The following is a 23,678-nucleotide window of genomic DNA, read 5'->3' as shown; positions in this document are numbered from 1 at the left end:
TGGCCTGATCCAGTGGGGCTGTTCTTATGTTCTTATGTTCTTATGGGGCTACTTGGTTCTATGCCATCTAAATAGCTGGCGCAGATCTGAGTAGCCTCATTGAGCAGGATGAAGGGCTTCTTCCCTTACCCTGAAGAGACCTCCCACCTGTTGAATCCAACGCTGGATACAGCATGGGCCTGGCAGCCCTGCTGTAACAGCCCTGGATAGGACTGTATTTAAAATACTTTTTTTTTTTGCTTTTATTTTTCTAATTCTAGAGGGGAAAAATCAATGTTAGGAAAAATCAAACCATTTACAAAAACAAACAAAACAAATTTGTTCTCAGCTGTCTCTGAGAGTATAACTACATCCAATGAACACAAACTGAAAGAGAGAAGATTCCAGATGGGCATCAGGAAGAAACTGACAGTAAGGGTGGTTTGGCAGTGAAACAAACTGCCGAGGGAGGTGGTGGATTATCCTTCACTGGAGATCTTCAAGCAGAGGCTCAACAGGCACCTACTGGAGATGCCCTGGGGCAGTGGCATAGCTAAGGGGTGCAGGGGGTAGCAAATACACTGGGTAACAAGCTTTGGGAGGCAACAAGTTGAGTTCGACATTAGTGGCCAAAATTGTGAAAACGTTGGTATCTACGAATAATACCATCATGTTATATATCATTGGAAAAGTATTTTAATGCAGAACGCAATGAAACAAACTGCACTGGAATATCTGTATTCTATCAAACGTTATGACCAATTAACCAGAAAATGAAAACACAACTGCCTTATGGAACAAAAAGGAGATTTACTTAATTCAAGACGATGAGACCAATTTTTCTGTGAGCCAATGAGATGTTATTATGACACAGCATGGAATCAATAAGGCATTAATAGGAGTCACCTCACTTCCATGCATCATAATACAGTTATCCCTGCTAACAAGAGGCACTTTTCCAAGTTGTGCTCCTCTTATATTTAGCAGGGGGAGAATAACCCCAATACAGTGTCTTTAACCAATAAGGAGCACACTTTTCATTTATTTATTTAACAAATTAAATTTGATTTTGTTGTGGAGGTTGGGGCTACAAAATCTTCTTTGACCCCAGGTAGCAGATAGTTGCTTGAGCTATGCCACTGGCTGGGGGAAGATGGCAGAGCAAGTGGGTATTGAGCTAATGGGAGGAGGAAGTGAGTTTCCCCCCAATTTTCACTTCTTAAAAAGCCCAGGTGTGATGTCACTTCCGGTTGTGACATCAGCATCAGGCTACACAATCATTAGCTACGCTGCTGCTCTAGGGGGATTTCCTGCTACAGAAGGGGCTGGACTAGATGATCTTGTGGGTCTCTTTGAACTCTAATATTACCATGAGACATTATTCTTAAGAATATTTATATACCACTTTTCAACAAAAAAGTTCACAAAGCAAAACCAAATAATTAAATGGCTCCTTTTTCCAAGAGGGCTCAAAATGGAAAAGGGATGCAGAAGAAACACCAGCAACAGACATGGAAAAGATACAATGCTGTGGTGAAGAGGGACAGTTGCTCTTTCTCTGCTAAATATAAGAGGGGCACCACTTGATAAAGTGCCTCTCTGTACAGTTAGCAAGGTAAGCAGAAATCTGTCGGAAACACAGAAAAGAAATTAAAGCTGCTTTGACCTATATTTTAGCATTCCACTTCCAAACAGAGTTTGGAACGCTTAATTTTTTCCCAAGGTTAGACTGTAGTATGGATTTATTTCTAAGTCACACAAACAGATGAGGTTGAAGCCTACTCCTATGTCCTACGTCCGTACTTGGATCGTGCAGACCTGGCCACGGTGATCCATGCTACAGTGACATCGAGGTTAGATTATTGTAACGCGCTTTATGTGGGGCTGCCCCTGAAGACGGTTCGGAAACTGCAATTAGTGCAGAATGCGGCGGCCCGTGTGGTCACTGGAGCTAGGCGGTTTGACTCTGTCAGCCCGCTTCTCCGGGGGCTACATTGGCTGCCCATTCGTTTCCAGGCCCAATTCAAGGTGCTGGTTTTGACCTTTAAAGCCCTATACTGCTCTGGGCCAGGTTATCTTAGAGATCGCCTACTCCCGTACAATCCGGCTCGTCTTCTCAGGTAATCAGAGAAGGCCTTTTTACAAGTGCCGCCGCCTAAGGAGGTACGTGGGGCGGCGGCAAGAAATAGGGCCTTCTCAGTAGTGGCACCAACGTTGTGGAACTCCCTTCCCCTTGACTTGAGAATGGCTCCCTCCCTCGAGACCTTTCGGCGAGGCCTGAAGACCTTGTTGTTTAACCAAGCCTTCTGACGTTATGGCCTTTTTCTTTTATATATCTTTTAGTTGCTTTTTTACAGGCCCGATTCCTCTAAGAACTGCTGTTTTATGCTCTTTTATTCTGACTCTTCTGACTACTGTTTTTATGGGTTCTGCTAATGTGTTTTTTAATATGTTTTTATCTGTTTGTGAAATTATGTTTTAATCTGTTTTATATGTTAGCCGCCCTGGGTCCCTTTTTGGGAGAAGGGCGGGATAAAAATAAAGTTTTATTATTATTATTATTATTATTATTACTCCTAGTTTCATACTTAAAGCAGAAATGCAGTACAGACTTGACACCAACCACCTGCCCTTCCTTAGCAAGCTTGTGGGTACTGAAGCTAGCTAGATCCTCTGCACAGTCTAACCAGGAGGAACTTGTGCAAATTATGATGAACATTGCTATACTATGGCTTACTATACAGGAATACATGCAATAACAACGGTGCTGAGTACCTGGTCCTATGATCTTCATGCACAGAAATCTTCCAATTCCTGTCCTCCCTGCTCCACAACCAGGAGCTAAATTAGGCTGCCTATATCATTGTAACATAATGTAATTTTCAATGCTAAGCACTTATTACAGTGCTCTGCATTTCTACATATAACTTGTCAAGAGACAATATTCTCTTTAGACAGACCTCTGACTGATACTTAATTTGTTTTCATATTCTTATTATATTGTTGTTAATTTGTATTCATAATCTTTGAATACTCTTTATGAAAACATGCTGCTAAATCCAGTTCCTAAATCCTGCCATCTATATACAGGCATACGCCACTTAACAACCACTGGCTTAACAACCAACCGCCTATATGATAGTGGTCAAAGCACAATAAAGATGCTGTTAATGAGGCAATTGCGTCTCCCATAGCCTGCAGCAGAGTGTCTGTTTGCACAAGAGAGGGGCTCTTAATGCAAAGAAGAGGCAATCTGTATCCAGTAGCCTGTGCAGCCAGCTAGTATCTGGCAAAGAATGTCTGTTTACACAACAAAGGCAACAGATTGGAATGAATGTTCACTTAATGACCTAACTGCATAACAATGGGAATAGGAGAACGTATTCCTGTTGTTAAGTGACACACACCTGTATATATTTATTATCTAGACCAGGGGTGCTCACACTTTTTTGGCTCAAGAGCTGCTTTGAAACCCAGCAAGGCCCGGAGATCTACCAGAGTTTTTTTTACAATGTTCGCGCCATCATAACATATAACATTTATGTGTACAATGTATGTTGGTGTACCTTGAGCCCCACTGAGTATAACAGGACTTACTCCTGAGTAGACATGCCTAGGATTAGGCTGTGAGGCTGCAATCCTAGCCACACTTACCTGGGAGTAAGCCCCATTGAGTACAATGGGCCTTACTCCCGGCGTTTCCTCCCAGAGGCACCTGAAGGGGGGGGGTCGGCACTCCGCGATCTACTCATTTTGCCTCGCGATCTACTGGTAGATCGCGATCCACCTATTGAGCACCCCTGATCTAGACCATAGGTCTCAGCAGAACTAAAAGATGCAACAAAAAGGTGCCTTAAAGATAAAGTATACCAATATTTTACATATAGTAGTATTTGGAAGATCATTTTTTAAATATAGCTATTTTCAATTGCAGCAATCTACTACAGAAATTTCTGTATAAAAATGCTGATCATTATGGTTTGTTTCCTGAAAGTGAATAAATCAATTTCTTCTGGTATTAATTTTAATACTGTACTAGCAAGCAGAAATCCCATTTCCTGTTGGAATGAATGGATCAAAGATAAAATCCAAATAAAAACCGATATACTTAGATCTTGGTAAATTGACAAACGTATTCAATAAGGAGAAAATGAGGACTAAACCATTTCCGTTATCTCTAGGAACATGGAACATTTATATATCCAAAACTGCATTATGACATTTGTTCAAAACTTAAGCCCTTTTTATTTCTTTTAAACAACATAAAAGTACAAGGGTGGGCCATGGCTCAGTGGTGGTGAACATACTTTGTATGCAGAAAGTTCATTTTTCAATCCTTGGCATCTCCTGGTAGGGCAGATAAATTCTGGAGTGTGATTACCAGTCAGGGTCAAAAATACTCAGCTATTGGGCCAATGATCTGACTCAATATAAGGCAGCATCCTATGACTGGCTATTTAGTGAGTTGTGGCAATACTTCAAGTATATATTAAATGTTTTTTAACTGGAACCAAGGAGCAGATAATAAATTAACCAATCTAGCTGGACCATACAGAAAACAAAAAATCTACCCCTAAGTACCAACTTAGCTGCCATCACACTGGAAAAAAAGAGGATTTGAGAGTACCCCCTACTTCTGAAACAAGTGCACTGCTTTCTAGGACCATACTGTTTCATTTCAGAATTTAGAAATAGACTTTCTGAACACACAATTTTGATAATTTTTCTTCTAGATAGTAATTCAGAGAGTATACATTGATAAGTGCCAATGTAAACAGCAATATGCCAGTTTCAACTCTTAGGAATTCGGTGGATGTACTTTTCTCAATGTGTGCATGAGACAGTGATGTTGGAAGGAAGGGTTTGCAATTATTGAACAGTGGGAAATGTTTTGGGACGAGCTGTGTCTACAAAGAAAGGACAAACTCCACTTAAATCTGACTGCTGGTGCTTAACATCAAAAAGGTGGCAGAGCAGCTTTTAAACTTATTCCTGGGGGAAAGCCAAAGAAGCAGAGCAGTACCTGGTTCAGACCAATGCATCCCACAGGGAACAGGATGTAAATGTTATAGATCATTCAAAAGGGGGGAAGCACAATAAGAAAACAAGTGTGTGGTAGGGCAGAGTAGCAGACCAAAGAGAATATGAGGCTGTGGGAGAAATGGCACAGGCTGACAACATCAGGAAGAGGACATAATGTACAGATATTTATATACAAATGCCAGAAACATCCAGGTCATCAATTAAAATACAGATATGGTAGACATAATGGAAACCTGGTGGATCAGAGAAAACCAATGGGATACAGTTATTCCAGACACTTAAAGGACAGGTGAAGATGACATAGCTTCGTATGTCAAACAAGATATGAAATCCAACAAACTAAAACACTGAGAAGGGCCAAGCTCCTTTGCAGAATCAATGTAGGTGGAAACACCAGGACAACAAAATAATGTAGTGTTTACTGGAGACATGCTGTCACTCTCCTAGCAAAATGCAGAGGGGGTTTTTGCCTTGAAGAGGCATTTAAAGGAGACAGCAGTGGGTAGGTAGTGTAGCAGTCTCTAACTGAAGTCACCCATACATACACTGGTACATTAATGTTCACAATATGACACAGAGAAAATGTTTAGATACACTAAATGATTGAACCCTAGGTCTTGGAATCAACCAGAGGAGAGGCCCCTCTGGATTTGAACCTCTGTGGTGCCCAGGACTAGCACAAGGTTCAAGTGTTGTTGAACCATTAAAGAACAGTGATCATAGCAATATCCAGTTTAACACATATTTAATTGGAAAGTTACAAAGGAGCTCCAACGCAGATACCCTGGATTTCTAAAAACCAGGTGTTTCAAAAATGAGGGGATTTGTAAAAAGATCTTCAAGAGGAAAAGTCAAAAAGGTAAAATATTTTCTGACTACATAGAACTTATTTAAAGCCACAATATGGAAGCTCAACAAGTATGTATACAACTAAGGACCCAATCCAATCCCAGGCTAGCACCTGTCTCCCGCACACTGCGTGGGAGACAACTGTCACAAAAATGCCATAAGGCACTTCACAGCAGCCAAAACAACAGATACGCTGGTGAAGAGGGCAGTGCAGGTGGACGCTGGTCCTCCATGCCAGTTGGAGGAGCCCCAGGAGCCATCAGCAGGAAGTATCCCACTGAGTAGTAGGGACACTTTCTGGGGCAGGTGGAAGTGACGCAGGAGCGAAACTGGACAGCAAGGAGGGTAGTTCAGGGGAGGGACAGTGAACAAGGTTGCTGCCGGATCCTATCTCCCCTCCTTAGCCTCAAAGCCCTACACTGGTCTACTCAGATCTGCGCCAGAGATTGAGCTGGTCCAGATCTGAGTAAGCTCATAGAGTCTGCTGGGGCTCGACACAAGGTAAGGGAACAAGTATCCCCTTACCTTGAGGGTACCTCTGGCTGTCTCCCTGGCCCCATGGGATATAGTAACGGCTGTTTTGGCACTGCTATATCACAGCACGGGCAGCCTGGATAGGATTGGACTGCCCATAGTAAAGGCATTGCATGGCTCACAAGTGGGGTCAAGGAGATTACAACAGAAGTGTTGCCAAAACGAGTAGAACAAAAAGAAACACGTTCTGGCAAAAGAAGTGCAAGCAACAATAAAGGAAGCTAACTGGGAATATGAGGAGAACATGGCTAAGTACAGGTAAGCAAACAATGAAAACGTCTTCATATACATCAAAAGCAGAAAGACTTCCAGGGGTACAGTTGAACTATTGGATAACAAGTGAATAGAAGGGAAGCTTAAAGATGGAGAAATTGCAGATAACCCAAATGAATTCTGTGTGTCTGTCTTGATTGCAGAAGATATAGGGGAATTACCCATGCCTGGACTGGCCTTCTCAGTGATGGAGTCTGATGAATTGAGTCAAATAGAAGTTCTGAGAAGGAATGAGGTTCTCGAGACTGACAAATTACATATTAACAAATCCCAGGGTCTAGATGACACCCACCCAATAATTCTTAAGGAACTCCAATATGAAATTGTTGATCTTATCACAAAACTATGTAACCTGTCCTTTAAATTGCCCTCAGGGCCAGAGGACTGAAAGGCAGCCAATATACTGTAACACCAATATTTAAAGGAGATTCCAGCAGAGAACCAGGAAATTGCACGACAGTCAAATTAATAATAAAGATAAAATAATGAAGCATTTAGAAGAAGCAGCCCTACTGAAGGAGAACCTGCAAAGTGTTTGCAAAGATAAGCCCTGCCTCACGAACCTTCTAGAGTTCTTCGAGAGCATCAAGAGGCAAGTGAATGAAGTGTCATCCAAATGACACTGTATACTTTAATTTTTAAGAAGTTTTGACAAGGTTCCCCACCACAGGCTCTCATGAAACAAAATGATTGGTCCTTTTATAGACTGGTAGATGGTTAATGAACAGGAAGCAGAGAATAAGAATAAATGAATACTTCTCATAATTGAGAAAGTTCCTCAAGGATCTGTGTTGGGACCCAAGCTTTTCAACATAAATATCAGAAGTTGGAGCAAAGCAGCAATTTTGAGATCATGGTGGACAGCTCAATGAAAATGTCAACCCAATGTATGATAGCAGTGAAGAAAGCAAATTCCATGCTAGGAGTCATTAGAAGAAGGACCAAGAATAAGATACTGATATTATAATATTAGATAATATATATTATATTATATTGTGTCCAAGAAGGATATTGAGCTGGAAAAGGTGTAAAAGTGGGTAACCAAAATGATCAGAGGGCTGCAACACCTTCCTTACAGGAAAAGTCTACACTACAGCATTTGGGCCCTTGGAAAAAAGGTAATAAAGGGGGACACACAACTGAGACTATGACATTATGCATGGTGTGGTGAGAGTGGATCAAGACAGGTTTTTCTTCTTCTCTCACAATACTAGAACAAAGAGTCATTTATTGAAACTGATTTGCCAAAAACCAGAAGTGATGTTCTAAGGCTTCCCCAAGCTCCGACTGCGCAACTGCAAACCAGAAGTAGTTTCCTTCAGTAATCAGAGCTCAGGGCAGCCACATGGAGGCTTGCAGATAGGACTGTAAGCTTCCAGGACCCTCATGGAGGCTTCAGCAGCCCCCTACATATGTGAAAATGTCCCTGGGTGCTTGCAGCGCTGCAATCACTGTGGGGCCACCCCCTTTGTTCCCGCCCCCGCTACTAATTACGAGGTTCCCAACTCCCTCAGAGGAGTTTGGGAACCTCTGCTTTAAAGTGAGAATGAACAAATCCATGGAGAACAGGTCTCTCAATGGCTAGTAGTCATGATGGCTCTGGGTTGTCTCCAGAATAACAGCCGGACAAGCTGGTGATTGGGGGCATTGCTTTGCAGTGGTTCCGCTCCTTCTTGGCTTCTTGCTCCTGAATTTACAGCTTTCCCTGGAGAGACAGGTGGAAGTGGTGGCCAGAGGTACATTTGCTCAGCTCTGGCGGATGCGCCAGCTGCAGCCGTACTTGAATCAATCGGACCTGACCATGGTGGTCCATACCCTAGTGACTTCAAGATTGGATTACTGTCATGCACTCTAAGTTGGACTACCCTTGAAGATAGTTTGAAAGCTGCAACTAGTACAGAATGAGGGGGCCAGGGTGGTTACTGAAGCTAGGCAGTTTGATTCTGTTGGACCCCTGCTTCGGTATCTGCACTGGCTGCCCATTCATTTCCAGGCCGAATGCAAGGTGTTGGTTTTGACTTTTAAAGCCCTTCACAGTTTGGGGCCGGGTTATCCGAGAGACCGCTTTCTCCATATATATTCCAACCTGCCCTCTTAGGTTATCTGAGGAGTGCCACCTTTCTCCTAAGTTAGGGGGATGGTGGCACAGGGGCAAGCCATCTCAGGAGTGGCACCACAATTACAGAACTCTCTACGGGGGAATTAAGATCTACCCCCTCCCTCATGGCATTTCAGCGAGGGCTTAAAACATTTGTTTCGTTTTGCATTTGGGATGTCTGCCTCCTGCGCCTCTATAGCAGTTCCTTGAGTATTTTTTGCCCTCCTCCAATTGTTGTTTCCTCCCCCCATTGCATTTACAATTTATTTTCTATTGGTATATTGTATTTTGTATTTTTATTCTACTGTATATTTGTGTGTGTGTATTGTAAGCCGCCTTGGGCTTCTTCTTCAGCAGAGGAGAGGAGGGATAGAAATGTTTTAAATAAATAAATAAACTGTACACTATATTGTACCAAAATTTCAACATGCTTTAGCATTTAACTCACATTATTATAAAGCAGACACAACTGAAGGACGTACAAATTAACTAATGAAACAGTTCTGACAGACACTCCTTCCAATTTTTGAACACACTCATAAAGAAGGTGGCAAAGTTATCATAACTGGGGCCTATGGGCACTGCCCAAATGCAAATCATAAATATATGGCATATATACATTTTCACAAGTACAATGACTACATAGTAAAGTCTTGCTTCATAGTGGCTACACACTGCTAGATCCATGATAGTCTAATACTGAAGACAGACTTTAAAATCTCAAGTTCAATTTTTTTTTGCAAAGAACAGCACATGCTGACCCAGCTAACAAACGTTCCTTCCCTGTTGCCAGATCTACATTACTATTTCTCTCCATCACATATACAACCTTCTCTCTTCATCATCAGTATATGCACCTAATTAATTCAGACCTTATGACAAACTTAAATGGCACAATACACATAACAGAAAGAAGGAACATAGAAAGAAACTTTGAAAATGACTAGAGCTCTCTACTTCCTCCTGAACAGCTGTTCAATTATTGGGGGGGGGGGGGTCACAAAAAGCTCTCGCATTCCTTTATTCATTTTGTTTGAAATGCTGCCCTTAGCAAAGCATGCTGAAGAAAATTACTGTACACAATTTCATTTCTTTACAGGCTCATTATATTTCTTTCCTGCTGCTTAAATGAATATTTGAAGGCAATAAAAGCAAATTGCTATTGCTTTGTTGGTTAACTGGTAGAGCTGTGTCACACAAATCAGGGAACATAATGCTACTGAAAATATTCAGTTTCAGGACGGCATCATTTTACTTTATTGAAATCAACAGGGTTGAGGGCAGAGATTCATTTCTTACTAACAGATCACTTGGGTCTACAGATTTTAATTTGAACAAAGCACCCAATCAGAAGCCAGTAGGATGAGTTTAGAAAGAAACATTGAGCTTGCTGTCAAAATGCACATTTTCAGATACAGGAGGATAATCTCACAACTAGGGTAGGGCCAATCAAATGTTAACAATTATATTGTTATCTCTGCCTGGGCAAGAGCACATATTCACAATGAACAGAAACAAGAGGCTTATTCTTATACACATTTACTGGAACATTCAATGTTAAATCTGCAAATTGGGGGGGTATGGAGACTAATAAAAGCAGTCCCAATTATCTCTAAAAGTGAAATAATCTCATCCTGTTGGTCTTCTCTGAGAAGCTCTTAAAATTTCATTACCCTATCTCAGAAACAAGAAAAAGAATAACCAGGCTTAATCAAGGAGAATAAAATATTTCCAAGGTTGCTTCCTGAGGACCAGTTAGCACTGCTAAGGGATTACTGCTTCATAATTAGCTAGAAGTAGAATTAAAACACAGGTTCCTCATAGCACTTTAAAACAATGCGGTACAATGCTGTTTCCAATGGCCAAGATTCTGCTTTTATTTACTTAAAAGCATTTTTATCTCAGTTTTTCAAGTCCTTGAACACAGCTGCCTAAAGATGTTTTGGTCCACAACCGTCATCTGGATATCCAGGTTCAACTTTGGATTCAAGAGCACTCCCCAATGCAAATCTGAAACAGCAAGAGAAGCACAATCCTGTCCAGAACAACTTAAGAATCCAATTCCTGATTGACATATCTCTTCTCCATTAACACGTCTGGTTTTCTGTGTTATAAAACAAGACCCCAAAGGTGTTTTCAACCCAAACATCATATCATATCAATATCATATCATATGATCATATGGGCAGGAGATCTGCTCTAGAGGGTAGAGCCTCCGTTTCCCTGAAGATAACAGCTGAAGGTCACCAGTTCGAGGCCACCAGCACCGTGAATGGCAAGACCTTGAAGCAGCTGACAAGCCAAGCTGAGTTTTTCCATCTGCTCTTTGGCCGCCCTTCAAGTGAGATATGAAGGATTGTCAGCTTGCGTGGGAGGAAACTGGAGACCAGAACGTGATACCAGATCATAAAAGGATCCATCTGAAATGTTGTAGTCCTTGAAAGACAGAACCTTTGTCAATTGTAAAAATCCCTATAGGGATTTAGTATAGCCTGCCTGTGTAAACCGCCTTGAAATAAAGTCTGAGGAGAAATCTGAAGACCATGAAAGGCGGTATATAAATACCTGTATTATTATTATTATATCAATCCAAACATCAAATATCATAGTAAATGTTGAGATATTTGTTATTTTTCATGAATACATGAAAAATAACTGCTATCTCAACATTTACTATGACACTGTCATAATGTCTGCTTTGCAGTTGCATAAAATGTGTATGTTCGGACAGTGGACAAATACATTTATTTTATTTATAAATAATTAAATAAAACCAAGATGCCCAAGGATGTCCAGATGCTATTATCCAGATTGACTGTGTGTCTCTAATGAAATCGCACATCACTGTATCTGAACAACATGTATCAAACTTCCTATGCAATTATTTAGTGTGCTGCTCAGAAAAGGTACAATAATCATAATAGCAAATATATATTCATAATAGGTGCTACCTTAGGAGAGAAATTTAACATGGGAAATCCCTTCCATGAAAATGGAACTACATGAAGAATTGCAGAAAAAAAATATGTTTTACCTGCGAAGCAAGTTCTCCATATACAAAAACACATTCATTAAGGTTATTTAGTAATAGTACCCTATAATAAAAATATAAAGTCAGAGGTGCAACGTTCATACAAATCTTTCCAAAAAAACATGAAGTTATGTTGTGATCTCAAGACACATGAAACTGGGTAGACACATGGCTGTAATACCTGCACAAAAGCTATCTGCACTGACTGTTAAAATCCTTTCAAACAACTTTCACTAAAGAAAGCAAGTTGATAGCTCTTATGAAGCTTTGAAGAACAACTTAACAGGCTGACAACATGCACAGGGGACATAAAGCTCAAATGTCTTATATTTGCAAATCTCATTACTTGAGAACTCACCTCAATATTTTTCAGGACACCATAATAAGAACATTATTAAAATAGGTACCTGTAACACAGGGTGGTGCCAGGCTATTTTGTACCCTAGGCAAGGCTAACTACTTGCACCCCCTTCCCAAAATTTACCAACTTCAATTTTCAAAAACAGATGACTTGTAGAGAAAATGAGAAGCAGAAAACTTGAAACTGCTAAATTTATTTTAAATTGCAAGAATAAGTACAAAATGGCAGCACTCAAAGGTCAGTACTGTGCCCCTTAGAGGTCTGCACCTAGGCAGCTAGCGAGGGGGGGTATTTTAAAACACATGGGTTAGGAAAAGGGTTCCTCCTCTTGTAGTTATTAACACTAAAAACAAAAACACTGGATATCCTATTTTCAGATCACCCACATCATTTCTAATTTGTCCCCAAAGGCATCAAGTCTACGACCTCTGTCCTAGAATCCAATGTATTTCTGAGTGAGAGATACAAATTAAATCATAATATATTTTCAGTGCTTTCGTGTAAGTTGCCCATCTTTGTACCGAAATAATTCAATTCCCCGCAATATTATTGAGGAAGATCACTTACAGAGAGGAAGAAAGGAAACCAAAATAAAGACCCTGGTATGCTGCAATCTGCATTAGGATTATTAGACAAACTAAGAACTGAGGCTCAAAATCCTTTCATTTTAATAATCAGCTTCTACGAAACACTGTGCAAAAGGTTTAAGAAGCAGGCTGGTTACTTGAAAATACTTGATCGCTCAGTGGGCGCTATAACATTTGCCCCCTTACCAGCCTTTTCATAACAAAACAAAGCACAACAAAAATGAAATGCTCCATTATAGGCACTACATAATACCTTGCCTTGTGTAGAAAACATATTCGTTAACAACACAAGCACTACATGTATCCTGGGTAATCCCTCAAAATAAGGCTTAACAGCTAAGTCGTTTTGCTAGCTCTCTATAGAGAGGTGAACCAAAAGTGCTCCGGCCTTTGATGATTATTCAGGCCCACAATTAAATCAAATTATCACATTCAGAAGAGAACCACAGAAAAAAAACTACATGGTTAATAAAATGCTTCTTACAGGCTCACAGTAGTCCTGTATGAAAAAATGTACAGAGGGCATTCCGCTATCAACTATGTGTGGGAAAGAATCTGAAAAATGGCTTGAAGTCAATTATTCTGCTAGGCTCAGAAATGGTAGCTATGGCACTGAAATGGACATTCCTGTGTATGCTTACGTGGGAGCACAGGTATGCTTTTGTAAAGTGTTAACATCACTACATTTAGATTTTACTTTTTGGCTCCCAAGGGCCTCGGCCAGTCAACTTAGCTTGATAGAGTCTTGCTTACAAGATGGCTTGCAGCCACCTAGAATAGTTATCAAAGCAACTCATCAAGCTTGCAACCATTGTCTAGAAGAGCTCAAAAATTGGGTCTCTGCATCAGGACCATGTTTTCTGTAGCTCATAAGAACATAAAAAGAGCCCACTGGATCAGGCCAAAGGCCCATCTGGTCCAGCTTCCTGTATCTCATAATGGCCCACCAAATGCTTCAGGATGCAACCTGCATCCTGGTGTCCTCCCCTGCACCTGGCAATCAGTGGCAGCCTACCTCTACCTTGCACATACCCAGCCCAAGCTGGGACAAATAGATAGATTCCCAAAATCCAATGTCCTTTCCTTCCACTTGAAGGAGTACAATGTCACACCAAATTGTCAAACAACTACAGTAGATTAAGGTCATTTATGGATTATCATTTTGCCTATGCTTGTCTAAACACTTAAGCCTTATGTAATTGATGCACACGGATATTCATTTTGATCCATTCTAGATACAGTCATTGTGTTCCCACAATGGGCCTTCAATGGTCTGCCTTACCATTGAACTAAGGGCCACTTCGCACATGACACTGCGTATACACAAAACTGGGCTTTGTGACAGGCAGTGAAGCCAAAATGAGTACCCTCATGCTAAAACAGACATTTGTAACTGTTTGAGAAATGACTGTGTACATAAATCTACATTCTCTGTACCATCTTAAGGTTTAATCCCTTGCACGTTTATTTGGAAACAAATCCCAAAGAATACAAGAGGCTTTATTCCAAAATAAATGTACAGAGGATTGCAGACTTGCTCCGTAATGCGAGAAATGGCACCCAATCAATAACATTCAAATAATTTCTTAAAGCCCAATCATGAGTTAATATCAGTTTAAAACACAGCCTCCATTGTCTTTTTTTTTTTTTTAAACTTGAGTTACTTGCATTTTTAAGCAACAGGAAGGCTTTAAGAACTTACTTTGCTACAACATGGTTAAAAGAGTTTTATGCACTTTCTCAGAAAAATTCCATCACATCTAGAGTGTGGGACTAGATATTTCTTTCCATACTCATGTCATTTTCACTGCAAAATGCAATGTGGCAAGTGTCCCTCAATGAATTGCATACATGAAATATACATGCAACTGACAGACTTACAAGAGGATGATAGTTTCCACAGTGGTCCTTAAGAAGCAAGTGCTGCATGGAAAAGCACTTTTCCACTGCATGGAAAAGCTATTCGATTAGACAGATATTGCTCCATTAATAACAACCATTTTAAATGCTTACCCAGCTCCAGCAGAGCCTGATATCATGAGCATGAAATCTGTAATAAATCTAGGGTGTACAAACGAACAGTGAGAAGAGAACATTACTGGTTAATAAAGTAAAAGCTATGATTAGGAATACAGGTATACGGAGCAGTATATTTTTAGGAGCTATTCTGACAGTTTGTTTGCTCTTTATTGCCAGGCCTGTTATGCAGCAATCCAGGCAAAGCCCTAGAGATAATACAGCAACAACCCTCATGGAAAGATGGTTTTTATACCTAGTACCATTAGTGGAGTAAAACAGTCGAAGGTATTCTGAAAGCCATTTCATCCTAAAAAGTCCACAAGAACCTCTAATTAAACAACATACTCCACTCCACACAGCGAGTCATCAAATGAACTTCTGTTCTCTAAGTAGCAGGTAACTTTCCAATCTCAGGGAAAGGAAGCTACAAAAAATTCAAATGTTTCTTGGGAGACATTTTCAGTTTGGGAAGGTTCAAAGCAGGCAGGGTGACCAGATGTCCTCTTCTTCCAGGACATGCACTCATTATCAGCCTCGTGTCCGGGAAAATAATTTAAATGTCGTCCTTTTCCCCTGAGTGGGCCCCTGCAGGCAGCGCATAGCCTTATTGTAATTAATAAATTATAGATATTACATATTTCATGTTGTACTTTTAAATTGTTTGTTAGCCGCCTTGTGTGCCCATTGGGCAAAAAGGCGGGGTATAAATTAATAAAATAATAAATAATAATAATAATTACATTGTGCATGACATAGTTTAAAATTTAATCATAATTAATATCGTGTTTAAATTAACCACATGAAATCCATATATGAGTGTTTTTAGCTTTCATTTTGTCAGGTCCTGCATTTTTCTTGAACGTCCTACATTTTGGGGTGCCTTGTCCTCTTTTGCAGTCATGACATCTGGTCACCCTGAAAGTGGGACGTTTTAAAACTAGATGATGACAATTTCATATACAATGGGGAGCATAGAAAGAAGGGGGAGACGCAAGAACAACAGTTGGTGGGATGAGACCTGGGATCTTACTACGAAAGTATCCAAATAGCCATTGTCTGAATGTCTCTTCTTGAAGCATCTCCAGGAGTCCAACTAAGAAATCCTGTTATGGGACATGTACTGGGTTGCCAGATGCACTGAACTCCACACAAACTGAATGATTCCAAGTAATCACTACTGATTGTGACGCATTATAGGTCACTCGGAGCCCAATCCTATGCCTGTCAACTCAGAAGTCAGTCCCATTATAGTCAATGGAGCTTACTCCCAGGAAAGTGTGGATAGGCTTGCAGCCTTAGAGCCCAAGCTTATGCTTGTCTACTCAGAAGTCAGTCCCATTATAGTCCATGGAGCTTACTCCCAGGAAAGTGTGGGTAGGATTGCAGCCTCAAATGTTAGCCCTCCCACCCTCACAGCAGCCCAGAAAGTAGCTTTTGCACAAGCCCTCTCACCTCCATCACTCTAGCAATGCACAGAAGGACATGCAGTAGGGACACCCCACAGAAATCCCCCTTTCTTTCTAGCCCTGCTGCTCAAAAGGTGCTCTGCTTCAGGGAGAAGATGAGCTTCTGGTGCCTCAGAGACAGCCCCCCTCAGGATAGCACCAAAGGGCCCCCCCTACCCACCATCCACCAGCATAAGGGGGGAAAGTTATCCAAAGAACCAGAAGGTGCCGCTTGCCCCACACGGCACCTGGCTGCTGCCTTAAGGCTCACCTTCTGCCTGAGCTTCCATTTTCCCTCCAGCTGGGGATCTGCTTGCTCAGCAGCAGCAGCAGCACCTACTACAGCCCTGCACGGGGGAGCCCCGCCGTGGCTGCGCTGCTCTTACGACTGTTGCTTCTTCTGCTCACAAGCCGCTACCGGCTCTCGCTCGCTCGCTCGCTTTCCTGGCTCCCCTTGCGCTCCTCCTCCGACGCTCTCGCTCTGCGGGGAAGACGCTTCGCAACAGCGCCACCTGCCGGCCCATTCCCCGCTCAGCACTCTCCCCTCTCCTGGAAGCTGACTGCATTTCCCATCCACCGCCTGCCTGTCTTCACAGAAAGCGCGTTCTTCTCTCCTCCCCTTTACAAGGAGGTGTAACCTGTGTGTGGGCACAAACAAAACTCATTCAAGTGGCACAGGTGCTGGTTACAGTTTCACAAGCGCACACCATTAAGTCTTTGGTGACTAGCCATTAAAAATGTACTGTGTACAATAGCCTTGCAGAAGGCTGGGTGCCTGGAATGGTTTCCTTTTATTAATCATTGCACTTCTATCCCACTCCTTCTCCAAGGAGCTCATGCTGTATTGTTCATGGTTCTTCCCACTCCCCATTATATCCTCCTAACTACCGCCTTGTAGGTAAATTAGACTGAAAGTGACTAACCTCAAGTATCCCAGGGCCCAATCCTTGCCCACTTTCCACCACCAATGAAACCCTGAGGTAAGGGAACAAACATTCCCTTACACCAGGGGTGGGCAAACTTTCCACTTTAGGGCTCCTTTAACAATGGTAGAGAAGAGGGAATTTCAGCAGGTGCAGCTTGTCATCTCAGGTGACAAGCTGCACTTGCTGAAATTCCCTCTTCTACACATAAAGGTCCAGGAGCCCTAAAGTGGAAGGTTTGCCCACCCCTGGTGTAAGGGAATGTTTGTTCCCTTACCTCAGGGTTGCATTGCAGCTGCACTGGTGCCTTACACCATTGGTTCCCAACCTGGGGTGTGTGTACCCCTGGGGGTACTTAGATCATAGGATCATAGAGTTGGAAGGGACCCAATACTTGCCAAGACCTTTAGGGGTACTTAGAAAAAGAATTGAAAAATGGCAGGAAAAGGCAGGTCTGTATTAGAATGGCTTGTGGGGCTGGCAAGGCAGGAAGGAAGGCAGCTAACTGGGTGCAACAGCCCCAGCAACTGCTAGTTTTGGGTCATCAACTCATGTATTACTAGATATGGATCAGTAGTTGAAAACATATACATTTGAAATAATAGCAGCTATATTAATGTCTAATGAGACATTTTGCTAATATGAGCGGTATAATTTATGGAAATGGGTTGCCAAGGGGTAGACAAATAAAAACAAATGTTGGCAACCACTGCCTGACACTGAGGAGGCCTCTATGACTGGCCCATAGCAAGATGCAGCATGTGCCCCATTGCCACAGTTGCATCAGCACTGGAAAGTTGTATAGGATTTTGCCCTTAGGGAATGTGGCAGAACCAGAAAAAAAAACAAAAGGAGGGGTAGCGGAGAATGCAGGTAAATGCTACTGGGGGGGGGGAGGCCCAATTGCCTCCAAGATGGGCATTCCCCTTGCCCTCTTTCTGGATCTAGTGTGGTGGACATACAGTTCCTAGGTCTAGCAGCCCACATCTTAGATTTCTGAAAGAAAAATAAAGATGTATTTCACATGATGGTCCTTATATACAAACAGAAGTGAACTCCTGGGGATATCGAAAGTGTCTTTAAGCTACCAAGCAGGTTTATGGGGGCAGATCCCCTGCCCCTGCTCAGTTGTAACCTTCCCTTAAAAAAATTTAAAAAACCAAAAAACAACCCACATGCATACCCCACTGCTGCTGTCTCCAGGGCTCTGAGAGGAATTTTATCAGGAGGTACAAAGTTTCTTTTGGGCCCCTTCCCAAACAGGGGGAGGGAGAAACAGAATGGAGAGAGGATGGCAACAGCCAGAATAGTCCTTGGAGTCCAGGTCTCCCTGCCTGTGGCATCAGTAGCTAAATACAGTAATACAAAAAACCAAATACACTCCTAAGTCTCTCTAAAATCTTTTAAATTTAGACAATCATTGCAGAAAATTAGCAGCATTGTATTTAGGCTCACACTAGAATGGAGAATGTTCTTTGTGCATCAAAACTTACTTCCTCAGCTGTGTCCCTCAGCTCCTATATTAACAGTATTTATTATTAACAGTATTTATATACCACTTTTCAACTAAAAGTTCACAAAGCGGTTTACAGAGAAAAATCAAATAACTAAATGGCTCCCTGTCCCAAAAGGGCTCACAATCTAAAAAGATGCAAAAGAATACCAGCAGACAGCCACTAGAACAGTCAGTGCTGGGGTGAGGTGGGCCAGTTACTCTCCCCCTGCTAAAAAAAGGAGCACCCACTTGAAAAAGTGCCTCTTACCCAATTGGTAGGGGTTACACTCCTTCATGGTAATTGTATTGGCAACCTTCAGTCTCGAAAGACTATGGTATCGCGCTCTGAAAGGTGGTTCTGGCACAGCCTCTAGTGTGGCTGAAAAGGCCAATCCGGGAGTGACAATCCCTTCCACACCGGGAGCAAGTGCAGTCTGTCCCTGGTCTATCTCCCTGGCTATGGGCCTTCCTTCTTTGCCTCTTTGCCTCAGACTGCTGGCAAAGTGTCTCTTCAAACTGGGAAAGGCCATGCTGCACAGCCTGCCTCCAAGCGGACCGCTCAGAGGCCAGGGTTTCCCACTTGTTGAGGTCCATCCCTAAGGCCTTCAGATCCCTCTTGCAGATGTCCTTGTATCGCAGCTGTGGTCTACCTGTAGGGCACTTTCCTTGCATGAGTTCTCCATAGAGGAGATCCTTTGGGATCTCATGTCATCTCACGACATGACCGAGCCAACGCAGGCGTCTGTTTCAGCAGTGCTTACATGCTAGGGATTCCAGCACGTTCCAGGACTGTGTTGTTAGGAACTTTGTCCTGCCAGGTGATGCCGAGAATACGTCGGAGGCAGCACATGTGGAAAGTGCTCAGTTTCCTCTCCTGTTGTGAGCGGAGAGTCCATGACTCGCTGCAGTACAGAAGTGTACTCAGGACGCAAGCTCTGTAGACCTGGATCTTGGTATGTTCTGTCAGCTTCTTGTTGGACCAGACTGTCTTTGTGAGTCTGGAAAACGTGGTAGCTGCTTTACCGATGCGTTTGTTTAGCTCAGTATCGAGAGAAAAAGTGTCGGAGATCGTTGAGCCAAGGTACACAAAGTCATGAACAACCTCCAGTTCATGCGCAGAGATTGTAATGCAGGGAGGTGAGTCCACATCCTGAACCATGACCTGTGTTTTCTTTAGGCTGATTGTCAGTCCAAAATCTTGGCAGGCCTTGCTAAAACGATCCATGAGCTGCTGGAGATCTTTGGCAGAGTGTGTAGTGACAGCTGCATCGTCGGCAAAGAGGAAGTCACGAAGACATTTCAGCTGGACTTTGGACTTTGCTCTCAGTCTGGAGAGGTTGAAGAGCTTTCCATCTGATCTGGTCCGGAGATAGATGCCTTCTGTTGCAGTTCCAAAGGCCTGCTTCAACAGGACAGCGAAGAAAATCCCAAACAAGGTTGGTGCAAGAACACAGCCCTGCTTCACGCCGCTTCGGATGTCAAAGGGGTCTGATGTGGAGCCATCAAAGACAACAGTGCCCTTCATGTCCTTGTGGAAGGATCTGATGATGCTGAGGAGCCTGGGTGGACATCCGATCTTGGGGAGAATCTTGAAGAGGCCGTCCCTGCTGACCAGGTCGAAAGCTTTCGTGAGATCTATGAAGGCTATGGTAAGCGGATCCACAAACCAGTGTTATTATAGCAGGCCAGTTTCCTCCAGATTTGACACTGTGTTAAGTGTCATGTATGCATTCCTCAGCTCAGTGCATATACTATGCACTGAGCAGCTGCTACTATGCCCATCGTAGTGCCCCCAGCATCCCACATGGGCAGCAAGTCTGGGTAAGATCAGAACATGTAAGATCCCAAGAAATTTCTGGGACCCCTTTTTCCCTAGGCTTGGGTATAAATTACCCTCTTTACCCACTTCTCATGGGCCCTGGCTATCACCTCCTCTTTTTTGTCACCTGCCACTTCCATTTCAGAACAGGAAAAAAGAATACATACAGCTGGCACGTGTTTGGAAAAACAATTAGTTCAAAATGTGGGCAATGTGCTTATTAGCAGGAATGAATAGACAATTAAGGCACATGATAAAACCTGCGCTAAGAGACCTATGGGCTTCCAATTTGCTTCTGATCACAATTCAGACTGCTGGTGTCACTGATATCCTAAACAACATGGGTTCAGCTTACCTTAGTGGCTGTCTTGCCCTGTATAAGCTCCCCACCCACGCACCCAGCACACCATCTGAGAGAATCCTTTTTAAGTTACACATCTGGTTAAATTAAGAGCAACAAGGAGCAAAGGCTTTTCCTTAGCAGCACTGTCATTGTGGCCTGAAACACTTGCCTTGAGCACTGGGCTGGGGGAGGTCTGTGTGTGTATCTGTTGCTCCAAGGAAAAAAATCACAAGTCCCAATACATGTGCTTGCATATGTATTGTGCACAGACAGTTGTTTTCTGGACTGTGGCATCCACATGAACATGTACTGGGAAGACGAACAACAACATATATGTTGAAGATATTTCTTTGGTGGTAGGAGGGTTTAAATTAGCACAAGTCTCCATGACTGAAGAAGGCAAAAGCCACTATGAATGAGAGGAAAAGAAATCTAAAAACAAGCATTTGCCTTGAAAACTGTCTGAAACACTGCAAATGGCAAACTTCTTATTGCATCTTAATTTTGCTTCTCACAGATAAAAGTTTAATAAATCATCACATCCCAGAGCATTCTTATACATCTGAGGTCATTTTCCTGAAATCTGCCTATGAACTGATTTAGAATCTGAATTATTGTAGAATAAATTATTAATTGCTTTCTAAGGCACATTGGTCCCTTTGTGATTTATACTCGGGTTACAGAAAAGAGCTTTTTGTTTATGCAAGGATGTGATGATGGATGCATTGTTGTGGTCTCAATATTCATTTGTTTAAGCAGATGCATTTAATCGTACGTAGAAGAGACATTGAAGCCCAAAGGATTCCAAACATTGAATATGAAAGCATTCTGATAGCAAAATATTATCCAAATGGTGGGAAACACCACCATTTTATAGCTAGCCTTCCTTTCCACAAATGGGATGCACTTCTGTTAGCACAGGCAAGGGGATGGACAGACGGACCAATCCTTGCTGATCCAAGGAACCTCCACGTTCCTCTGAATTCTGCTCTGAAGGGTCTCTTGACCTATCCATGCAGTTTTTGCAGGGATGCAGGAGAATATTTGACTGAGGAGGTGACAGGAATGTTTGTTTCTGCAGCCCATTAGATACACGTTTTGAGAAATAGTGTGTAGCTTCTGAACGTGTTTTAGAAATACAAACTGAAAATTTCAAATCAACTGGTACTACTTGAATATCAAAAATCTATTTAGCATAGACTAAAATGACCAGCAAAATAACTGATTAAGGTGGACTTAAAATTCAAGGAAGACTTAAGAAAACTTAAGATTGGTGTGCCTCAGCAAAATGCCTAATATCTGGGCAATCTAGGCTGCAATCCTTTCCACACTTACCTGGAAGTAAGCCCCATTTACCATACTGGGACTTACTTCTGATTAGATATGCATCAGATTGGGCTCACAGTAAGGTGATTGCTGTGCCAGTGTAATAACGTAAATAACTGTTGTGCTGCTGCTGCAACCACATTCTGCCAACATTTCATACTGATTACATTAGTGCAAACACTTAGGATAAGTCATTCTGATTTTTTTCCCTTTAAAATTTGTATAAAGATAACACAGAAATGCTCAAGTAAAATAACACAGAACAAGAAAATTAAATACAGAAATGAAATCACAAAAGATATATAAATTAAGACCAGATACATAATTAAAATCAAATGAGCTTTATTTAAAACAGTTTTTGCTTATATTTCTAAGCCCAATACTTTATTAACTTTCATTTCTATTTCCAACTTCCTTTAAAAAGATATAATTTTGCTTTCCTCTACTTACTTTAACCAGTACATTCAATGTACTTACGTTTAAACATTCTCATTACATCCTATCATCTCTGTAAAAGTAGGTGAAATTTCATTTTCCATTTATATATAAAGTCTTTTTCTAATGATATTTTCCATTCTGTCCACTCTAAGAATATTTATTATAACTGTACTTCCCAAACTTCTACAAAGGAGTTGGGAACACTGTAAGTTGTTGTGGGGGAGAGGGGAAGGCAGCAACGTCATCCCCAGGATTGCACTACTGCCAGGGATGGGAAAGGTGTTTTCTACTTACCTCAACCAGTGCTGCAGTCCTGGAAGGTCCGGGGGGGGGGGGCTACGGAGAGCCATCCTCAGGGCTCCCCATGCCTGCAAAACGGTAGGTAGGTAGGTAGGTAGGTAGGTAGGTAGGTAGGTAGGTAGGTAGGTAGGTAGGTAGAAAGAAAGAAAGAAAGAAAGAAAGAAAGAAAGAAAGAAAGGGCACTTCCAGTTTTCATGACGAAACTGTAAGTGACTCTTTTTTTTACTTTTGAATGGTGACCCCTTCGGAGGGCTCTCTGGACCCCCTGGACCCCTCAGGATTGCAGTGCTGGCTGCAGGAAAGTAGAAAATCCCCTGCCCATCCCCGCCTGCAGCACAATCCTGACTTTTCCCCCACCTCTTAAAGGGGCATTGGCCAGTACTGTCTTCTTCTCCACCCTTTAAAAGGGCATTGGTCAGTGCTACCCAGGCTGGTGGGTCGCAACCCACCAGTTTGGGAACCATTGTATTATAATATTCACATTAATTTTTATTATAATTTCCATCAAATTAAGAATTTAGAATACAAATACATCCCTTTCACATATGACATTAGACTTCTCACACTAATCTAATCTATTTTGATGGTAAGATGAAAAGATTTTATCTTCTCACATTTCTACCTCCAAGCCTGGACATGCTTACTTCATTCAGGCTGCAATCTTATATGCACTTTCCAGGGAGTAAACCCAACTGAACACAATGGAACTTACTTCAAAATAGACATGCCCAGGATTATGCAGTTATAGCCTGTCTTTTGCTCATATTCGTATGAGCCAAGCTGACAGTATATAATCATTTTTAAAAATTAAAATT

At 42.0% G+C, this 23,678-nt stretch overlaps 1 protein-coding gene across 1 annotated transcript in view; it reads right to left on the bottom strand.

The window, feature by feature from the left end:
• Window positions 1-16,546, bottom strand: part of TPD52L1 (TPD52 like 1) — a 42,508-nt gene extending 25,962 nt beyond the window's left edge. Inside the window, exon 1 of the mRNA XM_066614160.1 lies at window positions 16,491-16,546. Within this exon, the coding sequence (XP_066470257.1) occupies window positions 16,491-16,509 (19 nt within the window). The 5' untranslated portion in view covers window positions 16,510-16,546. The remainder of the gene's footprint in view (window positions 1-16,490) is intronic.
• Window positions 16,547-23,678: the final 7,132 nt, after the last annotated feature.

The sequence above is a fragment of the Tiliqua scincoides genome, chromosome 1 (assembly GCF_035046505.1).
Source record: "Tiliqua scincoides isolate rTilSci1 chromosome 1, rTilSci1.hap2, whole genome shotgun sequence".
NCBI lineage: Eukaryota > Metazoa > Chordata > Lepidosauria > Squamata > Scincidae > Tiliqua > Tiliqua scincoides.
This window is presented reverse-complemented; position numbering and strand designations above follow the sequence as displayed.